Source organism: Equus caballus, chromosome 14, assembly GCF_041296265.1.
Source record: "Equus caballus isolate H_3958 breed thoroughbred chromosome 14, TB-T2T, whole genome shotgun sequence".
Classification (NCBI taxonomy): domain Eukaryota; kingdom Metazoa; phylum Chordata; class Mammalia; order Perissodactyla; family Equidae; genus Equus; species Equus caballus.
Window position 1 is genome coordinate 98,675,419 of NC_091697.1, and position 24,654 is coordinate 98,700,072.

Consider the following 24,654-nt stretch of genomic DNA (forward strand, 5'->3'; position numbering starts at 1 on the left):
GTCTTAAAAAAACTAACAAGCCACCTATTTTAAGATATAACTCTGAGCATTTGCATAACAATGTTTGTGCTTAATATCTGTATATTTCCAAATTATTTTTTCATTTAAAGATACCAGTACATCAGTTTTTTAAAAAAAATTCACAGTTCTGTCCCACTGACTTGTGACATTTCAGATGATTCAGAGGAGTGTTCTTTTTTTAAAAAAAGGTCAGAATTGAAGAAAGTCTTCTTACACTTTTAAACCCTGCAGACTTCATACATGTCCACAAAGAAAACCTTTCAATAATTTTTCAAAACACAGGTGTGCAAATTACTCCTGAAATAGACGGGAGTCATGTTTTCAGTATCCCCTGAGCCACTGTTAAACACACCCCATAGCATTTTTCAGCTCATAAAACTTTTATGAGCTGAAAAGTTCCTTCAGATTTTTTTAACCGCTAACTACAGTTGCCCTGGAGCGACAGCACCCTAAGTTGCTATTAAGACCCATTTGAGCAAATATAACATAAACGTGTCGTGAGTAGCATGTTTTGTTTCATAGTAGTAAAAAAAATCAAGATTTATATGACTTGCTGAGGACAGCAAAAACATTATGAATGCCTTGGCTTAGTGTAGCATGGGTGGGATTCTTGCTTACTTGGATATACAGTATGCATAGAGGTCGAGTCTATGTTTGTGAATAGAGTTATACAAGTTAGTACATGCACCGAGGCTTTTCCAGTCTGGAAAAATGTGCTTTAAAACATAGAAAGGTTAGTTTTCCAGGCGCACATGTATTTTTCCTTACTAATGCACACCTGCCTTAGAACTCATTAATTTAACATCTGCTTTAGAGTTTTCCCTACTCGAAGTTCAAAATGCTTGAAAAATTAAGTTTCTCATAGAAAACAAAATTAGTAAAAGTAAGCAGTTGGATCTGAGTAAACCTCATTGTCTCATCAACACAATAAACAATACTTTTAGTCTTAAGGAGAATAGCATACATAAAGCACACGGAAACGACAGATAAAAGAGAGAGAGAGAGAGAGATGGAGGCAGGAAACTAGATAGACACATGCTCTATCCACCCCCACCCCCACGATCCTCTCCTGACGGAGATCACCATCTATTCTCTTTCCACAGAGACCCATTGTTACCAATGCAGAACAAAAATTAGTCTGAGGCAAATCATGGTCCCATGTTTTAAAAGCGAAAGAAAGAAGAGGAAACACCTAGTCATGTCTCCCAGCCCCAGCTGAATTAAATTCACAACTCAAATATAAATAAGCACCTTTGTATAAATGGTTTCTGGGTTAAGTTACTCAGACTCTCCGTTTCGAGTAACCATGTATAAACTTAGATTTTTTTTTTTTCTGATGACTGCCAATTCTTCCAGAGAGCTCGAGTTTCACTTTTTCCATTTTATAATTTGATCACCCTAACCTTAACACACAGTTTCCTATTTAGAAGAGTTTTTAAATGCAGAAGATTTTTTACTGTTTTCTGTATTATTTGATTCAGTATCTACACTAACAAGAAAGTAATCTAAATTGGGAAAACTTCTGCATAATTAGTCATTCAAGTAATTTTAAAATTCTCAAATTAAGTGTTAGTAGTAATTCCTTTTTGCTTCCCCTCACTTCTGTTCTTCCCTTTTCATAGGCCTACTGGTAGCTGCCCTCATTCCCACTCCTTGGCAACTCATCTTGTCTCTCCGACTCCAGCTCCAAAAGGCAGAAAAGGAATGTAAGAGAGAGGAAATATGCTCTGATTTCTAAGAAACAGCATCAATAGCAGGAAAATAATGCTCGAATCCTGGCCTCTTTCAACGGTATTGGAAAGTGGAGGTTAACTTCACTCCTCTGGAACATATTTCCTTCTCTGCTGTTCACTGCCCCGCAAGAGCTTGCGCATTGAGAAAATTCTGAATAGTAGAAACCTATAGAAGCCATGAAGTTTCCACCTGCCCCACTGGAAGCCAGCTGACTTGGCAACAAAGCTACCGTTTGTTTGCAACAGGTGCACCTCGGAGCCCTCTAACGAGGACAGCACCACTCTGAAGAAAAAATGACCCCCTAAGGGGACTCTCCCAACAGCAAGAGAGAAAACCTGCGAAAAACATTCTGCTACCCCGACTTCTCAGAGCCAGGTCAAGGGAAAATGAGTACTTGTCCATTTAATTCTCACATTAACACTAGAGGATGGCAACTTAACTAAAATCAATTATTTTAACTTGTCAATTAAAAAAAGACAGACAAACCTGAGCTGATCTATAGCGCTAAATGCGCTATGTAGTCTCTGCTCAGCTTACCCCATTTCAAAGATGATGTGTTCTGACCTTTGGAAGGAATACGTTACGTTTGGTAATGAAAATTGCAAGTATTAACCAATGTAAAGAAACAGCTTTTAAGAACTTTGCCAGAGAGATAAATAAAATATTTGAGCAGAATAGAAGGCATCGCAAATATTCCGGGAGATAAAACAATTAAATCATAGAATAAATAATGTTACAGCCTGGTTTTTAGGACACCGAGGTAATGCTGACATACTCATTTTCTGAAATGATATTTGATACATTGAATTACAGCATTTCCTAGAACTGAGCTAGATTGTATTTTTTCTAAATAGTTAAAGCCTCGTTAAAACATCCAAGGACAACAGCTTAAAAATATGTTGAACTGGCATTAAAATAACATTTAAACTACAGACCTATTACCCACCCCACAAGTCATATAATAAAACCTGTACACTCCTGGAAGAGAAAAACCAAAGCAAACCTTTAGACGTCTTTCTATCAGCCCTAGGGATGTGCAATAGGATTTTAGCTGTCCACGATGTCAGTACTGAAGGTTAATAGTTAAAGACCAATGGAATGTTAACATAGTCTAGTACTACACTGGAGTAGTAAGGCATGGAAAGACACTGAAATTAAAACACTTTGTTCTGCATGTTCTGAAGTGATGCAACAGTGATGATTTGGTTATATTAGATGACAAAGCAGGGCTTCTCATGACTTTAAAAAAATCGTATCTAACATTCTTCCAAATTGTTTAACATATTCTTCCAATTCTTGTACAAATATATGAAGCTAAAACACAGAACTTTTTCACACTCCAGTTATCTTCTAATGGCAGCATTTGGTATGTTGATTTTTTTTTTCCAAAAGTAATTTTCAAGATAAAATGCTGATTGCCTTGACTGGTATGTCTAGAAAGCAAAGACTTACCTGTCTTGTTTTCTCTGACCTCAATAATATAAACATTTATGTCAGGGCGGAATTTTGTCCCTGCCGAGGGTTCTGGAGTGGAAAGTGCCTGAGGTCTGAAGGCCTCTTGGCCTTCCACAGTGGGTGGTCTTGTTGGCTGTGTAGCAGAAGGAGTACTTGAAGTTGTGAAATACTCTCTATCAATATCGGTTTCCGTTTCCTTCACTACAACATCCTCAAGGGTAGTGGGAGGAACACGAGATGTTGATTCTCCAATGATGACCATGTCACTGGTTGTTTCTTCACCAGGTTCCCTGTCAATGAGAGGCGGTTTCTCAGTGGATGCTGAAGTTGTGTGAAGTCTGTCTACTGAACTGAAGGCAGCAATGATATCACTTGGAACTGTGGCATTAATTGTTGAAAATTCTGGGAGTTCTGTCGCTTTGGGCTTTTCAAATAATCCTGAGCCTAAATCAATATAATCTAGGGATGTTTCCTCTCTTTTCTCAGTAGTGGTTTCCTCTATAAACTGGGTGACAGCAGTGCTGAAAGGCGATACAATTTCCCCTGGACTAGTACCTTCTGTTTCATATTTCTGGTCAAGCCCTGGCCTTAAAGACACCTTTGGCCCCATGCTTGGTGTTACCACTTCATCTGTTTTCGCTTTGTGTTCAGTGACAGCACCAGGTGGGTAAGACATACTGTATTCAATTTTTCCAACTGGAGTTGTTTCTAAAACTGGGACTCTCTCAGAACTTGTCACCAATCTGTCTTCAGAGACTGTATACGCTGACCCATCACTCTCTTGTTCATCCAAAGATGTTGTTGCCTCCTTGGCCGTGCCAACTGTAGAACTGAGAGCAGGAATGGGTTTCTCTGAAGTCTCCTCTCTCCAAGGGAATTCTTCCTGAGTTGTTCCCTGTGTGATTTCTGTGGTTGTTCTTATAGTTTCAGGAGAAATAGTCGCTTCAAGGGGAGTCTGATCAAGGACATGTATGTCTTCAGAGGGTTCACCTAGAACTTCACCTTCCGATGGAACAGAAGGTACCAACACTCCCCATTCTGTCTTGGGAATTAGAGAAAGAGAAACCGTATGGGAAGTGTCTACGTAAGTAGTAGGTTCCTGGGTGCTACTATAATTAACAAATGCCGATCCTTCCACATCTGAAGTATGTACAAATTGGGGGACAGTTGATACGGGCTTAGAGACATCCACGTCTTCCCCTTCGTCCAAAGCACTTCCTTCTACAGTTGCATAAACAACACGGCCTTCTGTGCTTGTAATAGGTGAAACTCTTTCTTCAGTTGTAGAATCTCTCAAAGTTGACTTTTCTGCAATACCAGTTGATGTAGTTGGCTGAAATCTAACTGAGAATTTGCCATGGTCTGTTGTGTCTTCCTCAGGAAACTCCTTGAATGGCTTTTGAGTACTACCTGGAATAAGAGTAAATTCATCTCCTCCATCTTCAGTGAAACTTGGGATGTCTTCATCCTTTCCACTCACTCCCATCGTTGGGAATAAGGCAGGGGGCAATTTTGGAGAGCCTGCATGTTCTGTGGACCCAAAAGGCTTTGATGTTGTATTGTCTTCATCCCATGACCATTTTGATACAGTGACCACCTCTACATCTAAAGTGCTGTGGGTCAAATGCACGGTTGTAATACCCTCATCATACGTTGTAGTATCTTGATAGCCATCTGTTTCCAATCCAACAGGAGTTGTGGTAAAGTCTTCCTTCACATCTCTTGCCTCTGTTGGTGCCACACTTAGCTTTGTTGTTATCAGTGCTGGGGAGTCAAAAGATTTGGTCATTTCCACTGAAGACTCTGTAAGATGAATTTGTTCTGAGGAAGCTGTAGAGAACTTCATTCCAGAGAAGTCTTCTTCCTCTATTTTTCCTATAAATGGATCTTTGGTGATCCTTTCCTGTATCTCATCAGCAGTATAAGTATCTGTTCTCATCTCTGGTCTTAGCGTTTCTCTTCTTTCTCCTTCTTGTGTCATTTCTATTTGTGGAGAGGGATAAATAACTGTGGACATTCCCTCGACTAATCTTTTATCACCAGAATAAGGAAAGAATTCTACTTCTGTATGATGCTCTGATGGGAAAGGTGTGGTGGACATATTCTGGCCAAAAAAATCTTTAGTCATCCTACCATTAGTTTGTTTCTCTTCCCAGACGTCCATGGATGAGCCATCAATGTCAGGTATAGTTACAGGTGAAACAAGCGTCGATGCTGAGACTGACTCTGCATCCTCTGGCTGAGTGGGGGTGATGTCTTCCGAAGTCTTTGACACTGTAATGACTTCAGGTATTTGGCTAAAGACCAAGGTGCTCTGACCAGATCTAACCGTAAATGTTCTGTCTTCACCATCAGCTTTTCCCAAGGTGAATCCATAGTGGCTTGGGGTCACTGATTCAGAAATAACGCTTACTGTTTTCTTTTCAGTTTTGGATTCCAGGGTCATTGTTGCAGATACAAACGGTGTTTCAGTTACAGAGAATTCCTTAGACGGAAGGTGCTTTGAGGTTTCCATAGATGTTACCAACGGACCCACCTCTATTTGTTCAATTTGTGTAACTGATTCTTGTGTCTGTGTATCTTCCATGACACCATCCCATGAATCAGTAGCACGATGGGAGATGACAGTTGTACTTTGGGGCACTTCTTCCTTAATTTCAGTTATGTCTGGCTTTCCAAGTGGTCCTGAAGCAGAAGGTGAGTAATAGTGCATATCCCCAGGTTTCTTGGTACTCCCAGCAGGCGTGGGTGATTCAGTGACTAATCTGTGTGTGACAGCTTGAGATTGAACCGTGGCTTTCTGTTCAAAACTGACTATATTTCCCACAGGAGGGAACTTTGTTGTAATGACAGGTAATTCGGTGATTAAAGGGACGATGGGTGTAGTTCTGTCAGGTACCATTTGCAGTTCTTCGGATAAACTGGGTGATGCGGTTTCTGCAAGGATATTCAGTTCGATGGTTGTAGCCTCTGATATATTCTGTTTAGCTAGAAAAATAATTTCAAAGAGTTGATTAGACAAGTCACTAATAAAAAGTTGTACGTCCAGTGTTTGTTAAGCGCTGCTGTGTATTTTTGGGTGACCCAAAAGTGTCTTGTGATGGAGAGGAGTCTAAAAACTAATACTCAGATGAACCCAAAGACAGACAATTGAACAAGTAATACTCACAAATTGGTCACCTGTTTTATATTATAAGGGTTATCACTGCTTTTACCAGTAAGTATGAATGACTGTTCCTGGCTAAGGAAAACGAGTATTGTGTAGTTTTAAGACAAAGAGAAATCCAAAAAATATATAAATGCAGAGTTTGGAAACAGGAGACAGGTTACCAGAAATGACAGCAGCAACTTGAAGCCTAGCAGGAGAACTTAGCACTACTATTCTGGAGGCTTCTGTCCCGTGCATCTAGCCTTCTCCCTCCTTCTCAAGCTGCATGGTGTCTCAGGGGAGAGGGAGTGCCTCAGATTGCAAAACAACAAAAAAGCCACATCAAATGTCCCTGAGTTACACATAAATGGTTACATTGTCTATAATGTGGAGGGTTTCATCAAAACAGGATATGAAACCTTTTAATACCATTTTTCGCTTGATTCCAGGTGTTGAGACATTTGTTTTCATCTTCCTTTCAACTCTGCAGTGCAGCCTTCCTTCTAATAAATAATAAAACGTTTCCAGCAGCGGCTGCTTGGCTTTTGTGACAGTTCTACCTTTTGTCCTACGTTCTACACACCACGTTTGTAACTCTTAAGGGTCTCCGTTCCAGGCTTACTTTAGCATGAATGCAAACAGAGAACAGGAAGCGCAGTACCCACATGATATATTTTAGGTCTGTAATTACAAATCACTGGAAACAACGCTGAGCATCAGAAAGAATGGGCTCAGGCAGTAAAAAGTAACATGTCATCATAAAATGCTACATTATAATGCCTCCAGCTTTACAGAGAATGGCCTGGCCTGTTTAAAGAAATCCAAATGGTGTATAAAAGCGACAGTGTTGTAAATAAGATTCCTTTTCCACATAGGGAAAACGCAGCGGCTTACCACACAAAGATTTTTTTTAAGCAGATTTTCAAAAATTAAAGTCTAGTTGCCAGTAAACTCAGAAGGAACTGTTCTGAGGCAAGCTGTAGCTGTTGTTTTGCTATATCCTGTATGATTTAAAACTCCTTGTATAGGTGATGCCTGTTCCCCTGAGAAGAGTCATAATGTCTGTGGTGTCTATAATGTCTTGTGTCTTGCTCTCAATAATCCCAAAACAGGAGTCCTGGGAAAACAAAATTGGGTACCTTTGAGCTCCATCTACCCTCTCAAAACTTAGTGAGATTAAGGCAGGAAAAGGCTTTGTATGATTCTAGACTGGTAAATAACATGCCATTCTACATTTTCTAAACCCATAGAGTGTACAACACAAACAGTGAGCCTTAATGTAAACTTTGGACTTGACGTGGGTTCACTGGTTGTATCAAATGTACCACTCTGGTGGGGGATGTTGACAGTGGGGGAGGCGATGCATGAGTAGGGGCAAGGGTATATGGGAAATCTCTACTTTCCTGTTCAGTTTTGCTGGGAAACTGCTCCAAAGAAATAAAATCTATTAAAAAAACTTAATGATAAAATGATGTGATTTCGTTGTAAATCAGATTAGGGCTGTAATAAGTTCCCTATTTTTGGTCTGGTATGAACTGTTATTAGCTGTGGTCATTCCCCAGACCATTTTAAAGTCCAGATTCATTAATTTTTATAATGAAAACTTGGTGGCCATTTACATGATGGTGCATTTAAATATTCTTTAAAGTCACTGTTTATCCTTTTATATCAAAACAAAACTAAACAGCAATAAAAAGAACCGGACTCTTCAGAAACATGTTAAGTAACCTTTTTCTCCTTTTTTAAAGAAAAGCTTTTTCGGCATTCATTTCCTAGGAGAAATTTTGGTCTATTTTGATTGACACGAACAACTTATGGACCAAAATGTGGTTGACTATTTTTATTTTAATTCAATTCTCTATCCTCTGAAATTCCATAACCGTTACCTCATTTAACTGCCAAATTTCATGTTTGTCTTATAACTGCATTCTTTGGGGAAATAGTAAAATGTACATACAGGGAAAGTTCCCATGGAAACATAATATAAACACGTAGCACACTGCACATTAGAGAAAATTTAATCATTTTATTATTAATACCAACAAAAAAGCTAATTTTGCTTTTCCCTCTGAGTATTTCCGTGGCTGATGAAACTTACTTCAAAGGAGGTGATATTGCGTTAGGGCCTGAACAGAGGGCCTGGAGTCAGGTTCCAACCCAAGTTCTGTGCTGGCAGCTTCCCACAGCACTACGGGAAAATCTGCATAGTGTTTTAAAAATGAAGGACTCAGATTTGAAAAACTAACTAACTGTATGTCATTGTCAATCACGACTGTACCGTTTGGAGCTGCCTCTCTATAGTCCTGGAGTGTGGCGAAGTGACAGCAGTACGTCTCAGAGAATCGCCTTGACACAGCCAGGATTTACGTGACTTGGTTTTCAAAAACAAGGGTTTTCAATAATTTTAGAGCCCCATTAAAAAGTCTGCTTATAATTAAGTTAACTAATTCTACTATTTGGGACGAAAAACCTCAAGACTTCCTTTTGGTGTTGGGTGGATTTTTTGTCAACTTAACAGCTGATTTCCATCATAACTCAGTATATCTGATCATCTGTGCTATTTGTTTCAACCATTCCCCAAAAAAGGAAATAATTTTTTAAAACATAAATATCTACAAAGAGATATCTTAAGAATAAATACCGCTGTATTAATAATGACTGTTATAAAGGTGAAAACACAACTCCAGATTATTCTAAAAGTGTCTCTCCAGAAGAAGCATTCATGTGGAGAAGTTTTTGTCTTGGAAAACTACCAGTGTCCCTCGAACTTCATTGCTGAGGAAGCCAAGAGAAATCAGCATGCTTCTGTTCCCACAAATCTCCTTTCCAACCTTTGCAGCTGTCTGCCACACAGATGTTTCATATCACCGCACTTAGGGTATGCTATGTCCTATGGACTATCTTCTCGGCATTTCTGTTGTGGGACATAGGCAGATCTTTCTAAGAAAACATAAAAACCCTATTAGCAGCATGATGGTCAATTTAACACATGCCCATACTTCCCACACTATAGAGAAACGACTAATTTCAAATTAGTTCTTCTATGTTAAATTTTTATATGTAAATAACTGCAAGCATGGGAATTTACAAACAGGGCGGATATTCAATGAGTTGATTCCACATTCATAAGTGGGGAAAGAGTAAAGGTTGAAACAATGAGATTAGAACTCAAACTATTCTTTTAAAGTTTTATGAGTGACTGAATGCTAGCAGATACAAATTTAATAAACAGAAAACATTTTTAAAATACCAATTAGAGAAGGATTTGTTTTGGCACATATAGTTGGATTATAATCTAGGACCCAAAAAACATAATAAACTAACCACAGATTAGAAAGGCAGGCCAATTTTAACAGGGAACAAAAAAAATAAAAGTGAACAAATATGTAAGAAATATAGTATATGAAGTGTTGGGTATCTCTTTAGCCTTTTTTAGACCACTATGTCTAGATTTGAACTTAATCAAACACAGGGAGGTGAAAAATAATAAGTTCAAAGCAAGATCACATAGATGCCTGGAAGCTTAGAAACCAAAATTTCAAGACAAGGAAATTGTTTCAGTTGAGGAAGATGCTGAGGGACAACTGAACAACTGTGTTCAATAATAGGAATGGCTGTGATTTAGATTTTGGTCTCCAACTTAAAAAGGAAGAGTGCGCTCAAACTCTAAGGCAATGGATTTAGATAACTGGAAAAACCATCTGAGAGTGATGGTAATAGGATATTAGAATGGGTTTTATAGGAAACATTCCCAATCTCCCTCTCCTGGAGATCATTAATAATATTAAATGAGAGATTAGCATGTGTCTTGAATGGTTTGGGTTCACTCAAATTTGGGGATGTATGGGCGATCTTCCAAAGCCCCATGTGACGCTCTTTCACAGAACTTGCTTAACTCTGAGGTGAGAGAAAAGTTAAAAGCGCACAGTTTAGTTTAATAATCAAGGGAAAATACACAGGAAAACTTCATTTTACAAAGACATGAATTTACTTGTTTTTCAAATCTATTTGACAAGACTAGATTCTAATTATATTTATCATCAGCCATTGTTAATGTTCTATTCAGTGATTTTAGAAGGAAAAGGGAATTAGAACAAAGTGAGATTTGGTATTGTTCGATCACCAAGAAATGGCTTTAAAAACGCTTTCTACATTTGGTAAAAGTAAATAAGAAAAATATGGTTATCTTTCTAAGTTCCTCTACTTAACCAGATGTACATCTCTGAAATAACTTTTGGAACTGTCATTAAGGCCACAACGCTTACCTACTTCACCCTACAGAATTTAGTCACTACTCAACTATGTGGAAAAAGGGGACAGCACTTAAGTCAGCCTGAGAATATTCTTCAAATTCTTAAAAGAATTATATTAAAAGAATCCTTGAAAAATGAATTAGAAATTTGGGGCGGCTGTTGGCATTGTGTGTGGTTTAAGGAAGGCTTTTATGTATGTCTAAACTTTCTTAACCTTTTATGTGCTGAATAAATTTTGAAGACGGTAGGGTTTTAGGCAGAGAAGAAATAAATAAGAATCTAGCCTTTAGCTTAAGTGGGAAAAAACCCAAAATGTGAATCCATTTTATCTGCAAGTTATATATTTCCAAGTTACATAGATTCAAATGAATTAGGGAGAAAAAGATGGACCTAAACTTTCAAACCTTTTTCAAATTTTATGTAGATTTTTAGTAGGTGGTTATTCTATTTGAATCTAAGTAACTGTCATTTCAGACATTCATGTGAATTTCTCATTTAAATAAATAATTTAAAACACACCAGGATGACTTCTTTGTGGCTACAAACAGGCTTTGGTTTAAATTTTACCCTTAGGGAGAAAAAAAATGTTGTTTAAAAGTTTTTTTTTAGCTTAAAAGTGCCAGTTTTATAAGCACAAGAAAATAAGATAGTCAAGCTAGATAATTCTAATTCTTCCCTAATTTAACCTCTCTGACCCCTTCTTCCACACACGCATACACACTAAAATCTGATTTTTTTTTTTTCCTTAATCACATCAGTCACTTAATACAAAACTGATTTTAGAGCTTGAACTACTTGAAAATCACTCTTATGAGCATGTGGCTTAGAGGAATGTATACTTTTCTACTTTTAGGGACAAGGTTTTGTTATTATTGTTGTTTTTGTCTGTTTTTCTGAAAATGATTAAGGAATACCTTTTCTGTTATTTTAGGACCTAGGAACAAAAGTTAATATTTTCAATGGCTTTTTGTGGACAGGTTGTACCACACTGATACACAACACGTGGCTTGAGGCTTTAACACTCAGAAAGTTGAGTCTGCAGGAGATCCAAGCAGAGGCGTCTTAGCTGGGAGACAGCAGTATGTGGCTCCGTGGCGCTAGCATCTACGCTGCTGATTACTCAGACTTCCCAGCTCTGCCTCGTTTTGGTTGAAGGAGAATGCCTGTGTGTTTCACTTGAGAAACCAATTAGCTAGCGTATTTTCCACTCATTGTAGTTACATATTGTTATAACAAGATATATTGAAAACTTAAAAAATTCCCACCAAATTTCAGTATAACATGGCTCTTTCTTGAACATACTTAAGATCACCAAGAATCCTAGGAGATCTTAGTTTCGCTGGCATAATACAGACCCTACAGTAAATATCACTGAGAGACTCTGGATTACTTGCTTGTTGAATTTAGCATTCTACAAGCATGACACTATATCATGGGATTAGGAATGCTAAAATAACTTCAGGACATCTGAAAAATTAAAATAATTATATCATGAATATTGAGAAAGATCACTTAAAAACAATTTTAAGGAGTAAACCTACCGAAGATAGTCAATATGTTACACCTCTCAAGGAACATTTACTCTACTTCAAAATGATACTAGATAACTAATCATTAGAAGGCACGTATTTCCATTACTTGAAATAAAATGAGATAAATGGAGATTTTTATTGACAGCATGGTTCATTTTCAGGTATTAATCGAACATTATGATTATCCACGTCAGCTCCAAGTACTCACCTGCAATTACTGGAATTTAAATTCTCCACCGTTTGAAAGAAAGAGTGATACCACGGGAAGACAAAATATACAGAATTCAAGGATTCACCTCAGCCACAGCTGGCCCCAGCTTTAGAACACCAACAATCTAATTGCAATTAAAGATTGCAATTCATATAAAATAACCACTCAGACACATGTTCTGTGGTTCTAGGTGCATCACGGTACAGTTGAGACCTTAACCTGACATTTTCTCATTCTCTCTCAAAAACCATTTGTCAAACTTCCTATTGTTTTAACCATATTGCTGCTGTTCCGTTTGCTGGCTTTGGAAAGTCACTAAACTGTTTCCATTCCGTGCACACACTGCAAGACACAGAATCCATTCCAGTGGCTAGTTGAACATCAATGCATGCCTTCGAAGTATTGTTTTTTAATCTGTAATTTTTAAAAAGGTAGCAAACACTTACGTTTAAAGCAGTAGGCATCAAATCTGCTATCAGGGGGAGGGAAGCCTGTCTGGTTCTCAAAACGATACAGGGTTCTCACCCCAAGCAAACCACCTCCACACTGGGCCCTGGCCACAGTCACAGGGTGGCGAACGCTGGCATCTGACAGCCACCCGTAATCACACTGGTCAAAGCCGTTCCTCCACGCTGCCTGGAGCTCCCCCACCGTTGCCAGCCGGGCGTCCCGATTTTCACACTCTTCTTCAGCCTCCTCAAAGGTGAATTTCTTGGGAGCAGTGATGTGGAACACATCACCTGGAATCAGAAGAGAAAAAAGGCCCTAAGTTTTACTCTCCATTCCTTTCCTGTCTATAGGCGAGGGGAGGAACAGGCGACACTTTTTTCATGGCAAGGTAGCAGCTTCTGATACTTTAAAGCAGAAACATAATGGTTACTTCATTTTGTTATTCTTAATGTATGATAAGAAATAATACACACCAGAAAAGTCTCATTCTATATATGTATATTCCCGCAGGCCACAGAAGCAGTCATTTGATAATAACCTCACAATAAATTCTTTAAAATGAACAAACCTTTCCAAGTGATTCTTTGGATTACTGTCCAAGAAATGGGTGCTGTCTTTAATGAAAGAGTCTGTGAGGTACATACATTACATACTGGAAAGGGAAAGATGTATTGAATGGTCACCGACGGTTATTTCTCTTTGTTTATCATAAAACTCAACAGTAATTTTTTACCTTTCTTCTACATCACTATCATCAAAATGACTTAACTCCCATCAAAGCAAAAAACAAAACAAGAAAACCCCCACGGTTTGAAGGCAGGAAGGGATAGAAGCAGAACAGAAGGCTGTCCCCTTCCTGTGCAGGGCTCAGGGCTGCCATGATGGTTATGCAGGTCAGGCCTGCACGCAGACAAGGCCGGGAGGGACTGGGGCCAGCATCAGCTCCCACTCAACCAGCCAAAGGGACCCAAGCCCCCTTGGAGGAAGGGACACCTTCTCTTCTACTTGTTCTGCCCAGAGTGGATACCTTTTGCAATCTGTCTGCCCAGAGGGGGCGCCTTTTTCCAATTCTCACAAAGACGCCACGTGTGCCAGCAGGGGCTCTCCCGAAGTTTGAGAGACAATTTGCTTATTGATTAACAAAGAAGGGCTGGCATTTACTGTGTTCATCACCAGGCCCAATTAGCAGAGAGTATATACATTATCATTTAACATGTCACATTAAAATATTCTGGCAGCTCCAGAGGGCTTGTTGAATTGAAACTCTACTTGGGTAACTAACAAAACAATCGGCTGAAATAAATTCAGTGCAGATTAAATGATGCTTTTCACATAGGCGCACAAGTGGCTAAAACACAGAGGCAGAATTAGAGACTGCCTAAGCAAATACAGCAGGCTGGAGAAGGAATGTAAAATGAGGCAGAGAGGAAGCTAAAATACCGACAGTCCATTATCGTGGCAGCTGCGGGTCCTGTTTCTATGTCACCGAGGCCGCTCTCGGATTCTATGATCTCTTAGACAAATGGGATGGATCTTCACCTGACTAAACCCAGATGGAACAAGCATTGTTTAAAATGAATAGAGCCATGACTCTCTGCGCGTGTGAGAGCACTATCAAGCAAGAAATTAGTCATGGGAAAAATGGCCAAATCACACATATCAGCTTTTCTCACTAGAAGTCTAAAATTGCTACTGACAAAACTAGGCCAAATCCCAATGAGAACTATTTGAAGAAGAGAAAGAAAAATGACTTTTACCTGAACTGAAAAGAGTAAGGCAGAGGTGAGAATAGGCTTTTGTCCTTAATTATCTAGTTCGGCAAAGGACCATAATCTCAAATCCAAAAATACGCTGTAAGAACTGTAGTTTCCCCCTGCCCACTCCTGCAGTGTCTCCCTCCCTAACAAATTTTAAAAGCCTAAGTGTCGCAGTACGGTTGCATAGTATGTATTCAATAGTATTCATTAAATGAATGGCATTTCAAGTTCTTGTTAAGGAACAAGGTGCTCTTTTTCTTCCATCCTTGCCAAGCAGCACATTAAATAAACCTAACTCTGCTGCAGAATTTTGGGCAGCTGCTGTCTGGAACAGGCGATTCATCTCGGCTGTGGCTTTGGCTCAGAGCGACACGGGGAAGGCAGACAGAGAGACTGGGCCGCCTCGAGCAGCCCCACTCCCCTCGGTCTCACACTCGCATTAGCCTGAAAGGGATACAAGTGTGAAGGAGGGCAGCGTGCCAGTGCGTTTCCGCCAAGGTAGAGCCCTCGGGCTTGTTATTACAGCTGGAACAGTCAGCGTGTTGCTGTTTCCTGCATTGTGAGGTACTTCTGCTTTGAGGCAAAACTACTGTTCCTCTGAAGTAACAAGAGTTTTCAGCCAACCAGAGCAGGGCAAAGAAATATAATGAACTGAGTAAAACTCTGCTTCTGCAAACAGCAGGGTGAGTCTGTGTGCTGGGGGAAATGAACTGCTCCAAATTAGCCCAACCAAGGGGTTAGGGGAGGAAAATGACGGCATGATTTCACGGGTAACTGGTTTCCCTGTTTTAAACGGCAAACATGTTCGGGGTGTTAAAGGAAAGAAAGGTTTCAGAAGGTGCTGGCAGGTTAAAAAGAGAATTCCCTCATTATTATTAAATCAATAAAGGTCTACTTATAGAACTTGTCATAAAGAAACTCTTGTTAAACCTGATTTTATATCAAAATAATGATTTAATTCATTTGTTTGGAGGGTATAATTGCCATCTATCTATCCAATACCCATAAAATAATGGTTTTACTTATTTGATTAAATTCTGTTATTGCCAAGCCCACCCATTTTCCTTTTCATTTACGTGTAGAAACTTTTCAAATGCTGCAAGTAAAATTAAAAGAAATGTTGAAAGAGATATCACCATTGGGTTTCATGTAACTCAGATGGAAAAAGGAAGATTTAACTGGCATTAATTGAATTTACCTTAAGGTGAGAATCAAAAGAATTCATCTGTAAAGATAATTGTGGCCTGTCATCATATATGGCATAATTGTTGTTTTATTTCAAAACAATAGGAAAAATAAAAGACAGACATTTACTTTAACTCTGTTCCAAAAAATAAATATTTAAGCCTTCCTAAATCATAATTGTTTAATGTGAACATTACATTGTCTACCTCAAAAATCTAATTGATAGAGTGAAGCATCCACACCCTAGAACTGTCTTACTACATGTTGAGTCTGTTATAATTAACACTCATTTTATACCAAAAGTGATGTTAAACACCCAAACTTTGCCCTTCCTATGTATCAACCTCAAAATGTTAAGGCCAGGACATCTTATACTTTTTAAAAATATGCCAGAATATCTTGGCATCAGTTTCATACTAAAATCTAAACCAGAAAAAATGAAATGTAAGTCAATAGGTAATACACAGACAGCAGTAATCAAACTAATTCACATTATGAAGTGTCCTTGATTTCTAAGACCTCTATAACCTCCCTTCGGGTATTTTTTGATTCATTAGATGACTGGTTTTAATCAGATAATCCTTCGACATTATCTGCTTTTTATCTAACATAATACAAATGTAGGTAACTGCTATTTAAATCAGAATGAATCTATTAAAAGCTTCCTGTTGAAGATGTGAATCAGGAAGATTCTTAACTTATGGTCCAAGTTCTAAGGACATAATTTCCAAAAATGTCTTCTACAGAAAGCTGGTGATCCTTGACATGTGACTAGTTATCCCAAAGAAAAGAGGTTCCATGGACAACGGCATTTAGAAAATAAATACAAGTCATTGATGAGTTTCATTTCTGTAAGACTTCTCAGAGCATTTCATATTAATAGTATTTCTGGGGAGTCGCCAGGGAAGTTATGCCTTGGTAAACCATCTGACCAGTGAACTCTCCTTTTCTGATAGAATACTAATTAAAAGTCCATGGATCTGTTTCATGGAATAGTTTCGAAAACACTGCTCTAGATACATGAGTGTTTGAATCAAGAAGAGGAATCGCAATTGATCCATAACAATTATAATTCAGTATTAAGTTTCTGGTAGCCAATGTGCCAACCTGCTCAAGCAGAAGCAGAGTAAGAGGATTGGGTAAGCAGACAGAATCGAAGCAGGAGCCAAACAACCAAAGAGAGTCTGAAGCCCAGGGCACATGAAGGCCATGCCTCCCAGCGCTGCATCAAAGACTGCAGGTGAGCACGGAGCTGGGTCAGAGTGGTGAGCCCCAGCGACGCGTCTAAGACAGGATTTAAGCCAAACACAGAAGGAGCTCATTTCTTTAAAAATAAACTCATTTTACAAAAAATAAACCAAGATACAGCAGATAAGAGCAGCAGGCTTTCTCCTCAATATAAAGGACTAGTCTTTCAATCCTGCATCCCACAGAAAAATGCAGGTTTTAGGCTAAACACTGACCACTTTTACACTGAGAAAAGCAATCAAGATGTTAAGATTTTCTAAGTTTTTATTGATCTGCTTTCAGTTTTTAAATCTGTAGTCAGGATTTATTTACAGGTCAAATTATATGTTCTAAACTATAAAATTCATCATTGATAGCATTAATGAAATTAGACAGCAAGTAAGTCTGGGCCAGGAACAGGAATGTAACTCCAGTCTTGCTCCAAAAATGAATGATCATCTGAGGAGGCACCAAAAGATAATATGCAAAGTTCAGAGGCAAAGCCAGACCAGGAAGCAAAGGAACAAGAGAAAGAGAAGCAACCCAGTGCATTGGCTTAGTTTCTCTCTCTCCATACGACCTACCTGGTCAGGGGATCTAACTTCCTACCCTGAGAGCATCTGAAGGCACTTCTTTGCCTCTGATGTAAGTAATAAAAATTCCTTTTGAGTTTTTATCACCGTACTACCTTTAGAGTGAGAGGCAGGAAAGCAAAGCCTTCAGTGATAGAAAATGCCTATTTTCTTAGCCTTAGACAAGGCTGTGTTCTATTGCTATGCCTGAATACTTGTAATGGAACTACTGAATGTATTTTAGGTTTACTGGATAGTTGCCCTCCTAGAAGGCAAGGACCACTTGCATCAGCTGACAATGAGTCCACTATTAAGCTCTGGACGTAGCTCATCAAAGCACCCACATCTATAGGACGCTTATTAGCAAATCTGTAACTAAAGTCCAAGTTTGGAACATGTGTCTAATTGTTGTCGACCTATGAGAGAATACTTCATTTTTCTCCAGTTAAAGAGAGCGAATAAGGCATCAGGAAGGAAATACACAAAATATCTTTCATATAAGCAGAATGATGCATTACTTAAGATAAAATGTCAAGTTAATTTAGGTTGTTATAAGTAAGAATTCACTGAGGTGTACACATACACAATCACATGAGTGCACCCATAAAACATAATGCAAAATGGAGGATTTTACACACAGGATAATTTGTATATTCATATGGAAAACATATATGAAGTATCTTAACCCACATTCTTCCAAGATTTCTAGTTAAATGCTGTGGCTTTGAATTATTCCTGTTATTTCAACTTTCTAGGGATGTCCTAGAAGAAGCTGGAAGACACTAATGGTGAGACTTTAATATCTGGTGACATTCCACACACTAAATTCATCTTAATCATAGGAATTAACATCATCAGAAATACTGAGGAAAGAAAAACACTTTAATTTGACAACCAACTGTTAAAAGATCCCCTGGAAAGTGGACCATGCACACTCTTTTTCCACACTTCTGATTGCTAAATGGAAAAGTTGCTTCTTGGCAGACTCAAAAATGACACATACTGAAATGGCAAGGAATGATGGAAACAAATCAAAACATTAGAAATGATCTGCTCTGTTCAAAAGCTAGAGCTTATACCCAGGAGTAACTCAGAAAGATTATTAAAGAGCCTGGGTCTAGAGCAAATCTAGGATAGATCCTCCTCTCCCGCTGACAATTCCTTTCAATCGCCAAGGTGAAAGGAGACTTGGCATCAGCTGCTCGCAGATAACTGTTCATTTCTTTCCTAGCCTGCAGCTGCCAGGCTGCTCTCTGTGGCAGGCCAAGCTGAGATCTCACCACCATTTTCTAGCTGGTATACTCGCTGGGTGGTGTAATAAATGTTTACGTTTCTTCTGTTTTTTTGTGCTCATAACCCTTCTATCCTGAACTGTCTGGTCTGAAAATCAGTTCTCCTCATCTAATCATGATTCCTTCTGTCCATCTGGGGACAGTACTGTCTGATATTTTTTTCACTATAAAATTTCCAGAACAGTGGAAGTTATTACATTTCCTTGCTCTTTCGGTCAAAATGGTATATAAGTAATAAATGCATGCAAAAGTAGATATGGTGTGTAAGCTGGAAGTAGTCATATGAAATGAGCTTTTGAATGCCCATATGATAAAAACACAGCATATGGCAAGTATCATGGTGAGAAAAACAACTCAACATAATTATTATTAACTTTGAAGTTTGGACTTTTAAGTTTCATCAAAGGTTTCTTTTCTTTTCCTTTCTCTTTCTCTCTGTCTTTCTCTTGCTCTCTCTCACTCTTGCTATCTCTGTTTTGCCTGTGTGTATATACACAAGACCAAAGCAATGAAGACTAATGCTCATTATCCTCTGGATCATGAAATCCGTCAGTTGTACATATTTGGTTAGTAGCTAATATGCAGGGCCGATATTTGTAAATAATTCAAAAGCATGTCAATTCCCCCTAAGATTTGATCCTTTAATCTGTAGAGACCAACCTTCTGTTAACAGCAACAAGAAAACCTCCAGGGCTGCTGAAGTGACTCCACCCCACTTCGAGTGTTAGGCTGGCCGTGTTTCTAATTTGGGGAGTAATGAGACCAGAAAGCTAGATCGGCACCTTTCAGACTTCTCACTTGTCTTATGCTGAAGGAGAAGCATAATGTGGCTTAAAGCATAGACTTTGGGTTTTGAAAATTTTAACCTCTAATTAATTATCAGAGAATTGTCATCAGTCTGCTGTGATAGTCAGTTAACATTCTCTAAATCAGGTAACATTCACGGGAAAAGGAATCCACATATGTGTCAATGTTTTGTTACACAAGATCCCATGTATGTCATTTTGAAAGGTTTAAAGACACAGGGAACCCCACTAAAACTTAAACATATTTTTATGGCTTTCAGGATGTCAGATCTTATTCTTTCCCACTGACAGAGCAGTAAGATCTTAATTAGAGTGTGAAAGAGGTTCTAAAAAATTTCTGGGTGTCTGAGTCTTCAAAATATACAAGAGATTGAACGTATTATTTGGTTTGACAGGCACAGTATGGCTGCAGGTCAACACACGAGGATCAGCCTAGTTTTTTTGGTTTTTTAAAAAATACTTTTCACAGCTGAGAGGTAAATAGCCACTGTATTTTCAAAAAGGCTCTTTGAATCCAGGACTCTAGGACAGCTTGACATCAAAACCGTAAAGCAAATAACAGTCACATGCTTCAAGGAATTTATGTCAAGACATTTCTACTTATTAAAGGTAAGATAATAAAATGAAAAGGACCATATATAGAAAATCCTAAGGATTCCATTAAAAAACTATTAGAACTAACAAGTTCAACAAGGTTGCAGGATATGAGATATAGGACTAATATATAAAAATCATTTGCATTTCTGTACAGTTGCATTGAACAATCAGAAAAAGAAAATTCCATTTACATTTGCATCAAAAAAGTAAAATTTTTACAGCTAAATTTAATAAAAGTACTGCAAAACTAATACTCTATAAGCTACAAAATATTATTGAAAGAAATTAAAGAAGATCTAAAAGAATGGAAAAACATCTCATGTTCATGGATCAGAAGATTCAACATGAAAACAATAATCCACCTCAAGTTGATGTAGAGATTCAACGCAATCCCCATCAGAATCCCAGCTGACTTCTTTGTAGAAATTGACAAACAGATCCTAAAATTCGTATGAGAACTCAAGGGACCCAGAATAGATAAAACACTTTTGAAACAAAAAGAGCACGTAAGTCTCACACTTTCCAATTTTGAAATTTACTACAAATCAACAATAATCAAAACAACGTGGTATTGATATAAGTATAGATAGATAGACATGTAGAAATAAACCCATAAATCTATGACCAGCTGATTTTCAACAGGGTGCCAAGGCCATTAAATGGGAATGAATAGTCTTTTCAACAAATGGTACTGGGATAACTGGATATCCACATGCCAAAGAATGAATTTGGACTCTTACCTCACACCACATACAAAAATTAACTCAAAATAGATCAAAATAAAAGTAAAACTTAAGGTTTCTAAAACTCTCAGAAGAAAATATAGAAGTCTTTACAAGTGGGGATTTGGCAATGTTTCCTTAGATATGACGCCAAAGTACAAACTACCAAAGAAAAAATAAATTGAACTTCATCAAAATTAACAACTTTTGTGCTTCAAAGGACCCTGTTGAGGAGATAAAAAGACAACCCACAAAATGGGAGAAAATATTTGCAAATCACATATTTGAAAAGGCACTTGAATCCAGAGTATACAAAGAACGCTTACAACTCAATAACAAAAAGATAAATAATTAAAATTGGGCAAAAGTTCTGAATAGACATTTCTCCAAGAAAATTCATAAAGGCCATTAAGCACATGGAAAGTTGCTCAATATCTTTAGCCATGAGGGAAATACAAATCAAAACCACAATGAGATATCACCGCACACACATTAGAATGGCTATAATAAAAAAATCTGATAAAAACAAGTGTTGGCAAGAACGTGAAAGAATCAGGACCCTAATATACTGGTGGTGAGAATTTGAAATGGTGCAGCCACACTGGAAAACAATCTAGCAGTGCCTCAAAAAGTTAAAGCTAGAGGTACCATTTAGTCCAGCAATTGCAATCGTTGTAATCCAATCAGTAATGCAATCGTTACACAAATAAGAATTAGGATACTTTTATGTAAGAAATCAGAGATTTGGGGGTGTTTGAGAGCTCTTTGCATAGTCTTGGTTTGTAAGACTGCCTGCTGTTCTGCTAGGGAATCTTCAGTGGTCCTGAGAGTTTACTGCAGTGGAACAGGAAGAAGGGTATATCTCATCGCTTAACCTCTATGTGCCTCAGTTTCCTTATATGCAAACATGAGGGTTTAAAAAAAAAATGCCTACCAAGATGTTCATGAGGATTAAGTTAAATAATAACGCAATCATACGATAAATAGTTTCCTTTCTTATCCTACCCATGAAGCTACCTCACAGTCGGTCTATTGACGTCACTATGCGGAATGAGGATGTGATTTCCCAGAGGTGCTGCCAGTATGCCACTCCTGGTCACCTTCCTCTGTGGCTCTTACCTGGACTGTTCAAACATTCACACAGAAACAACTCCCAGTTCAGTTTCAACCCCTAGCAAGGCATGTTATTTCCAAAGCCTATATAAGAAGCCCCAGCCACAGCTGTGATCTAGGATTCTGTGAGTTCTATGGAGAATAACTAAAAAGTTTTCAGCATCTTCTAGAACCAGCCTCAACCAATGAGGAGAGGTTCTGTAATCCAGAATCAATATGTGAGTCATCTGCTGAAGCGCAGTGTGCAGGAAACTCTTCCAGCTGACAGGGGGCTTTTTAACTGAATAAGCCCAGTCAGGACACACACATCACTGGTTCTTACGGAACTCCCATTGCTGAAGTATTCTGTAGATCGCATACTGCAAATTCCATTAAAACTTAAAGTCGATCTGAGAATCTGCAGGGAGGAAATCACACAATTTCCAGATTTGATATCTGATTTTGGTCCAATCAAAGCCTCCAGAAAGGCCAGACTTCAGCCCAGCTCTAAGACTGTTTAATGCCATTCAGGCCTTTACGTAAATGTTTAGCTTTTCACGTCTAAAGGAGCTCAAACAATAACAAAAAGGAAAGATTATTTTTGGTTCTAGGTCAGACACAAGAATGACATGGAGGCATCAGATAAGTCATGAAGGCGACAGAGCTATCCCGGATTTTGACACAAGGAGGCAGTAGAAGAAACAACCTCTAATTGGTGAGTAGGTACAAAGGAACCAGTCCCAGAGACAGTGATTAGCTGGAGAGGCAAGAAAGGGAAATTCCTGTGAGGGACTGGAAAGGAGAAAGGAGTGTCGCTAGGAAGGAATTATTTCTAAGAGAGTGTCGCTAGGAAGGAATTATTTCTAAGAGACACTACCAAAAAGAGTGAGAGGAGAAATTGAAAGAGAAAAATCAGTATCATGGTGATCCAGTAAAAGTCAAAAAAAAGAAAAGATCCTTAGTAAATTTGATGAACAAAGCATGACACTTTCCCCAAATATTCTAGAAATGGAAGGTGGCAGAGGCAGTCTCCAAAAGAGATCAAGTTCAGAGATCCTGCAATTTCCACCAAGTATTTCGTGAATAGTTAACTATCATGTGTCTTTTTCTGGACTAGGTCCTTCATAGCAGTTGGGAGAGATACAGAAGATGTTTATGGCCTTGTCTCTACCAGGAGCTTACAGAAGTTTTGCAGAAATAAAATTCATAGATAACATTTTGTAGTTAATGAATATAAAGCAACCAGAGAACAACTAAACACCAAATATGTGGAACTAACTCTAAGAAAAGTGGGAGCTCCGGGTCCGCAAATCTCAGTGTGAGCTGGAAGAGCCAAAGAAGGGCTCTCGGAAGGAGTGAGTGTTCGGGCAGAGAGAAGAGCAGAAAGTTAGAAAGCTGAGGGGCGTGTGTTCCCTGAGAGAACCAGAGCAGAACTGCAGGCAGGATGAGGCAGAGGATCTGGGGAGGTTGGCGCACGTGTGCGGGGTCACGCTGGAGAGAGGGAAGCAAGGTTGAATAGGTTCCCCCCGAGCCACGTTTGGGAGCTTTGAAGAGCAGACGGAGTGTGCGCTTGAGGAAGAAGGCAGCAGAAAACACAGTTCACAATGCTGACTGAAGGAATGCACGGCGATGGTACTTCAGTGCTTTGATGCCGTAAAACAGGCCCCTGGAAGAACTGTTAAAGGCATGGGGATTATCTGTGAGAATCAAAACCAGAGATGATACACGAACTAGAACTACGGCTATGGAATTCAGAAGAGAATTCAGGGCTAGACGTGCAAAAGTAGAAATTACCATTTTCAATTTCATTTATTTGTTCTTTTGGTTTACTTTTGGGCTCCGTTCACCCTACAAGGCATTTGACTTGCACTTTACATACAAGAGAACAAAAATGAAATTAAAACAACTAATAAGGAAATTGAAGCAGTGAAAAATTGGGAAGCAAGAAGCATAGTGAGGAAGCCTGGAGAGATGTGAAGGTATCCAAGGGGCAGGTGTAAAGTGAGGCAAGTAGAGTGAGCACTTCTAATATGGAGGCAAATTCATTAATTCACTCTTCATTCAACTCCATCTATGGAGCACCTACTATGTGCGAGGACATAGTGGGGATACACATGGTTCCCTCTCTCCCAGAACCCACAGTCTGGTAGGAGACAAGGAAGCGTAAGCAAACATTTGCAGGGGGTTATTATAGTCATACATTCAAGGTTCAGAGATGGTTAAGAGTGAGAGACATCAGCTAGGACTTTGGAGGGGAATGAGATGAACGAGAGAGCTCAGAGTACAGACACATCACAGTCCTGGGACACTTGTGTGAAAGCCAGGAAACTGGAATAGTAGGGCGGTAGTTACTCCAGGTGAAGAAAAGCCACAGGGGAGGGCTACATAGAAAATACAGGCCATGAAAGGATGGGGGTTAGGTCCCCAAGGTTGCCCATGTCAGAAAAGCAAGCATCTTCCAGGTCAGTAGTCAGGTCTGGGACAAGACTGGAAGTAGTGACTCATTTGCAGGGGAGCTAAGATAGTCAACCACGAAAGACAGCAGACCGACCTCATCTACTGCCCTCTGATTGAGCTGCAGGGAAAATCAAACCCCTATA

General features: G+C 38.8%; 1 protein-coding gene across 4 annotated transcripts in view; it reads right to left on the bottom strand.

Annotated features, from left to right (window-relative positions):
- The window catches only part of VCAN (versican), a 105,599-nt gene that overhangs the window by 55,365 nt on the left and 25,580 nt on the right, over positions 1–24,654 (bottom strand). For 2 of the 4 annotated variants that reach the window (XM_023618039.2, XM_005599583.4), the window contains exons 6-7: positions 12,801–13,094; positions 3,208–6,198 (exon numbers count right to left, since the gene is read on the bottom strand). In XM_023618039.2, coding sequence (XP_023473807.2) covers positions 3,208–6,198; positions 12,801–13,094 — 3,285 coding nt within the window. The remainder of the gene's footprint in view (positions 1–3,207; positions 6,199–12,800; positions 13,095–24,654) is intronic. The other 2 variants (XM_023618040.2, XM_005599584.4) reach the window with 1 other exon arrangement.